The sequence below is a fragment of the Pristis pectinata genome, chromosome 37 (genome assembly GCF_009764475.1).
Source record: "Pristis pectinata isolate sPriPec2 chromosome 37, sPriPec2.1.pri, whole genome shotgun sequence".
Lineage (NCBI taxonomy): Eukaryota > Metazoa > Chordata > Chondrichthyes > Rhinopristiformes > Pristidae > Pristis > Pristis pectinata.
Genome location: NC_067440.1, coordinates 7,923,627 through 7,929,626, shown reverse-complemented (window position 1 = coordinate 7,929,626; position 6,000 = coordinate 7,923,627). Strand labels below are relative to the sequence as shown.

At 49.6% G+C, this 6,000-nt stretch overlaps 1 protein-coding gene across 1 annotated transcript in view; it reads right to left on the bottom strand.

Moving 5' to 3' along the window:
• tfr2 (transferrin receptor 2) overlaps nucleotides 1-6,000 on the bottom strand; it is a 50,157-nt gene that overhangs the window by 19,472 nt on the left and 24,685 nt on the right. Inside the window, exons 7-10 of the mRNA XM_052044822.1 lie at nucleotides 5,788-5,910; nucleotides 3,663-3,779; nucleotides 1,598-1,737; nucleotides 775-956 (exon numbers count right to left, since the gene is read on the bottom strand). Coding sequence (XP_051900782.1) covers nucleotides 775-956; nucleotides 1,598-1,737; nucleotides 3,663-3,779; nucleotides 5,788-5,910 — 562 coding nt within the window. The remainder of the gene's footprint in view (nucleotides 1-774; nucleotides 957-1,597; nucleotides 1,738-3,662; nucleotides 3,780-5,787; nucleotides 5,911-6,000) is intronic.

Here is a 6,000-nt window from a genome sequence, read left to right as displayed (position 1 = left end):
CGGCCAAGAAAGCTCACCAGCGCCTCTACTTCCACGGAAGGCTAAGGAAATTCGGCATGTCCTTGATAACTCTTACCAATTTTTACAGATGCACCATAGAAAGCATCCTATCCAGATGCATCGTGGCTTGGTACAGCAACTGCTCTGTCCAGGACTGCAAGAAACTGCAGAGAGTTGTGGACACTTCCCAGTCCATCACGGACACCAGCCTCCCCTCCGTCTACACTTCCCACTGCCTCCGGAAAGCAGCGGACCCCTCCCACCCTGGACATTCTCTCTTCTCCCCCCTCCCATTGGACAGAAGATACAAAAGCCTGAGAGCATGTACCACCAGGCTCAAGGACAGCTTCTGTCCTGCGGTTATCAGACACTTGAATGGATCTCTCACACACTAGATGATAAACTCTTGATTTCCCAATCTACCTCGTCGTTGCCCTTCTGCCTTATTGTCTACCTGCACTGCACTTTCTCTGTAACTGCGACACTACAAACTGCGTGGTGTTTTACTTTGTACTACCTCGATGGAATGATCTGTCTGGATGGCAGATTTTCACTGTATCTCGGTACATGTGACAATAATAAATCGATAACTAATAACCGAAGTCATGAAATAGCTTAAGTTGCTGCACTGGAGCACTCACTGAGTGAAAGTTGATTATCTATTCACAGAGGGAGACACCAAACATTTGGTCAAGTGGATCATTTCAAAGGGGCAGGGAAGCTGCCTGAAATAGGACGTGTGCCCGAATGCTGCAATCAGGTTCGAGTGCTCACCGGGTTCCAGGAAGCCTTCAATGGATCCGAAGATGTTATAAATCATGGTGGAGACCATTCGGCTGGCGACATTCATCTGCAGCTGAACGCCAGGCTTGGAGAACTTGGGGCCCAGCACGTACTTGATGAAATAAGGGAAGCCCCCCTTCCAGGCAGGGGGGGCAAGGGGTCCTTCCATCTTACTGAGGGTTGAAGAAAAGTACAACGTTAGATACGGGGAGTTGGCAATGAATCCCCTCCATTACTGAAGCAATGTCTCATTGTTGCTGCAGTGCCTCTGTGGTAAATACTGACGTACTCCCCGGGACCCCCTGTAAATACTGACACACTCCCCGGGACCCCCTGTAAATACGGGACCCCCTGTAAATACTGACGCACTCCCCGGGACCCCCTGTAAATACTGAAAAACTCCCCCGGGACCCCCTGTAAATACTGACACACTCCCCGGGACCCCCTGTAAATATGGGACCCCCTGTAAATACTGACGCACTCCCCGGGACCCCCTGTAAATACTGACACACTCCCCAGGACCCCCTGTAAATACTGAAAAACTCCCCCGGGACCCCCTGTAAATACTGAAAAACTCCCCCGGGACCCCCTGTAAATACTGACACACTCTCTGAGACCCCCTGTACATACTGACACAATCCCTGAGACCTCCTGTAAGTACTGACACACTCTTGGGACCCCCCTGTAAATACTGACTCACTTCTTGGGACCCCTGTAAGTACTGATCCACTGACACTCTACGAAGGTGGATTGCCGGATTATGGTCGGTTACCCAATGAGATTGGAAGCCATGTGCTCTCAGGAAACCTCTTACCTAATGAGATTGAAAGCAATGTTGGCACTGATGGTTAGCGCTGGAATGTTAGGGAGAGCAGATGACTCCACTGGAGGGAACTGTGTGTGGTTGAACGAAGGGAAACCAGGAGTGAATGGATCACCAGTGCCAAGATGGACCTGGAGAAAAAGGGAGGAAAGGAGAGAGAATTCCTTCAGCTACCTCTTCTATGCTGTATCTTAACAATAGGGCAAGGATTGCAACCGAAATCTGAACTCTCCCCACACCTTCCCTTCAATATTACAAGAAGTGACATGGTGTCATGACAACAACATTTCCCTCAGTGTCAGCAAAACAAAAGAGCTGGTCATTGACTTCAGGAAGGGGGCGGTGTACATGCTCCTGTCTACATTAACGGTGCTGAGGTGGAGATGGCTGAGAGCTTCAAGTTCCTAGGTGTAAACATCACCAATAGCCCGTCCTAGTCCAACCACATTGACGCCACGGCCAAGAAAGCTCACCAGTGCCTCTACTTCCTCAGGAGGCTAAAGAAATTCAGCACGTCCCCAGTGACCCTCATCAATTTTTATAGATGCACCGTAGAAAGCATCCTATCCAGATGCATTACCGTTTGGTACGGCAACTGCTCTGCCTGTGACCGCAAGAAACTGCAGAGAGTTGTGGACACATCACAGAAACCATCCTCCCCTCCATGGACTCTGTCTACACTTCTCGCTGCCTTGGTAAAGCAGCCAACATAATCAAAGACCCCACCCACCCCGGATAAGACTGTTGAACGGTTCCCTTATACTATGAAATGGACCATGACCTCACGATCTACCTTGTTGTGATCTTGCACCTTATTGCACTGCACTTTACTCTGTACTGTTATTGTTTTTACCTCTACTACCTCAATGCACTCTGTACTAATTCAATGTAACTGCACTGTGTGATGAATTGACCTGTACGATCGGTATGCAAGACAAGTTTTTTACTGTACCTTGGTACAAGTGACAATAATAAACCAATACCAATACCAATACATTCTCCCTTCTCCCCCCTCCGATCGGGTAGAAGATACAAAAACCTGAAAGCACGTACCACCAGGCTCAAGGACAGGTTCTACCCCGCTGTTCTAAGACTATTTAATGGACCCCTTGTATGATAAGATGGACTCTTAACCGCACAATCTACCTTATTGTGGCCCTTGCACCTTATTGTCTGCCTGCACTGCACTCTCTCTGTAACTGTGACACTTTATTCTGCATTCTGTTATTGTTTTCCCTTGTACTACCTCGATGTACTGATGTGGTGAAATGATCTGTATGGATGGCATGCAGAACAAAGCTTTTCACTGTACTTGTGACAATAGTAAACTAATTTACCGAAGTACAGGTCCTCCCTGGGCTATGAACGCCCAACTTATGGACGCTTGTACATTTGAACCAGCTCCCATAAATATTCCACCACTGATGTTAGGTTCACTGGCCTGTAGTTCCCTGGCTTGTCTCTGTAGCCATTCTTGAATAAAGACACAACATTAGAGTCACAGCATCAATTGTTTTTCCCTGCATCTGCCCAGCAAGGCTCCTAACTTCTGGTCATTCTCTCTTCTCTCCTCTTCTATCAGGTAGAAGATACAGGAGCCTGAGGGCACGTACCACCAGGCTCAAGGACAGCTTCTACCCCACTGTGATGAGACTATTGTGAACGGTTCCCTTATACGATGAGATGGACTCTGACCTCACGATCTACCTTGTTGTGACCTCGCACCTTATTGCACTGCACTTTCTCTGTAGCTGTGACACTTTACTCTGTACTGTTATTGTTTTTACCTGTACTACCTCAATGCACTCTGTACTAACTCAGTGTAACTCCACTGTGTGATGTATTGATCCATTTGCAAGACAAGTTTTTCACTGTACCTCAGTACAAGTGACAATAATAAACCAATACCAATACCAAATCCCCCATTCTGGAGAATCTCTTCTGTACCCTCTTGAGGACCTGCACAAGCCCCCCCGCCACCCCATTGCCACCACCCCACCTCCACCCACCCTCCATCCCGCCCTTCGCATCCCAGGGGAGGGTCGGTACCACTCACGTGTCCGGAAATGGCGGTGGTCCCAGGGGGCCCGGAGCCCCTGGGCATCTGCGGGATGTCGGCGGGGTCAGGGTAGAGCAGGACTCCAATCGCCCCGTGCTCCTGGGCAGCAGCCACCTTCAGGAAATGGGCAAGCAGAACAATTGGCAAAGGGAAAAAGAGGCACCGACTCAGATGTAATGGAAAGGTTCACAGGCTGGGACGGTGACCATCAGGGACGCAAACAATTCTGTTTCAGATCCCCAGGGTCAGACCCAGAGTGAAGCTCCCTCTACACCGTCCCATCACATACTCCCGGGGTCAGACACAGAGTGAAGCTCCCTCTACACCGTCCCGTCACACACTCCCGGGGTCAGACACAGAGTGAAGCTCCCTCTACACTGTCCCGTCACACACTCCCAGGGTCAGACACAGAGTGAAGCTCTCTCTGTCCCATCACACACTCCCGGGGTCAGACACAGAGTGAAGCTCCCTCTACACTGTCCTATCACACACTCTTAGGGTCAGACACAGAGCGAAGCTCCCTCTACACTGCCCAGTCACACACTCCCGGGGTTAGACACAGGGTGAAGCTCCCTCTACACTGTCCCATCACACAATCCCATGGTCAGACACAGGGTGAAGCTCCCTCTACACTGTCCCGTCACACACTCCCAGGGTTAGTCAGAAGGGCTGAGGATATCTTGGTGAACTTGCTCCTGGGGCTGGCTAAGGTAGCTATCCGTGGGTCCTGGAAGTGGGTAGCGGAAGGTGCTGCCCAGGTGGACTGCCTAGAGATGTTCCGGGGTAATGTCCATGCCTGGGTAGCTGTGGAGAACGAATATGTGTTGTCCCATGGAGGCGTTCCGGAACCATTGGGCACCGCAGGGGATAAGTGCCATCCTTGGTAGGGATGGGGATATTTTAATTTAGTTTAGTTGTGTTAGTGACTGTGTTTAGTCACTGTTATTGTTTCTGTGCTTGTTGTAGTTTTGTAGTATTGTAGATTGTATTTTGTAATAAAGGAATTTTCAAAACAAAAGGGCTCAGACACAGGGTGAAGCTCCCGCTACACCGTCCCATCACACACTCCCAGGGTCAGACACAGAGTGAAGCTCCCTCTACACCGTCCCATCACACACTCCCAGGGTCAGACACAGAGTGAAGCTCCCTCTACACCGTCCCATCACACACTCCCAGGGTCAGACACAGAGTGAAGCTCCCTCTACACCGTCCCATCACACACTCCCAGGGCAGGGACAGCTTGGTATAGATGGGGATATTTTTATTTAATTTAGTTTGCGTTAGTGAATCTGTTAGTCACTGTTATTGTCTCTGTTTTTGTTGTAGTTTTGTAGTATTGTAGATTGTATTTTGTAATAAAGGTAATTAAAAAAAAAGGCAGAGAAAGCACAGGTCAGACACAGAGTGAAGCTCCCTCTACACCGTCCCGTCACACACTCCCAGGGTCAGACACAGAGTGAAGCTCCCTCCACACCGTCCCGTCACACACTCCCGGGGTCAGTCACAGAGTGAAGCTCCCTCTACACTGTCCCATCACACACTCTCAGGGTCAGACACAGAGTGAAGCTCCCTCCACACCGTCCCGTCACACACTCCCGGGGTCAGTCACAGAGTGAAGCTCCCTCTACACTGTCCCATCACACACTCCCAGGGTCAGACACAGAGTGAAGCTCCCTCTACACTAATCCATCACACACTCCCGGGGTCAGACACAGAGTGAAGCTCCCTCTACACCGTCCCATCACACACTCCTGGGGTCAGACACAGAGTGAAGCTCCCTCTACACCGTCCCGTCACACACTCCCAGGGCAGAGACAGCACAGGGCTGTGTAATGTACTGAGCCAGTACTTTCACACATGCTGTGACCTCGCCAACTTTCCTCCGCAGGAGGTGTTGCTGGGATGGACCTTGGAGGTTAGGATGACCAACATCCTCACAGCTCCTGAAGACCCAGGTTGGAGCTTCCCATCTCCAATCCTCCACGGATTTGATTCCAGGGCCAAAACTAAACTGTTTTATTAAAGTTCTTAATTATCAAATAAAAATCTAGTTGTCAAATGAGACTGAGGAGTGTGGGAGAATCTGTGACTGTATCCAGTGGGAACATCTCCATTAACCAACCTTCTCAGCAAAGCTTATTTTCCCAATCCGTATGAGAACGATGTTATCTTGAACTTTGATGCCTAATTGATTCAATTTCCTGAAGTCCTCCTGTCGTCCATAGTTGCCGTACACAAGGCCTCCCTGCAACAGATGGGACATTTATCAAAGGTTGTGGAGGGTCCTTAAACCAGTTAGGCTGAACAACTGAAAAAAATATATTGTGGTTTAAGT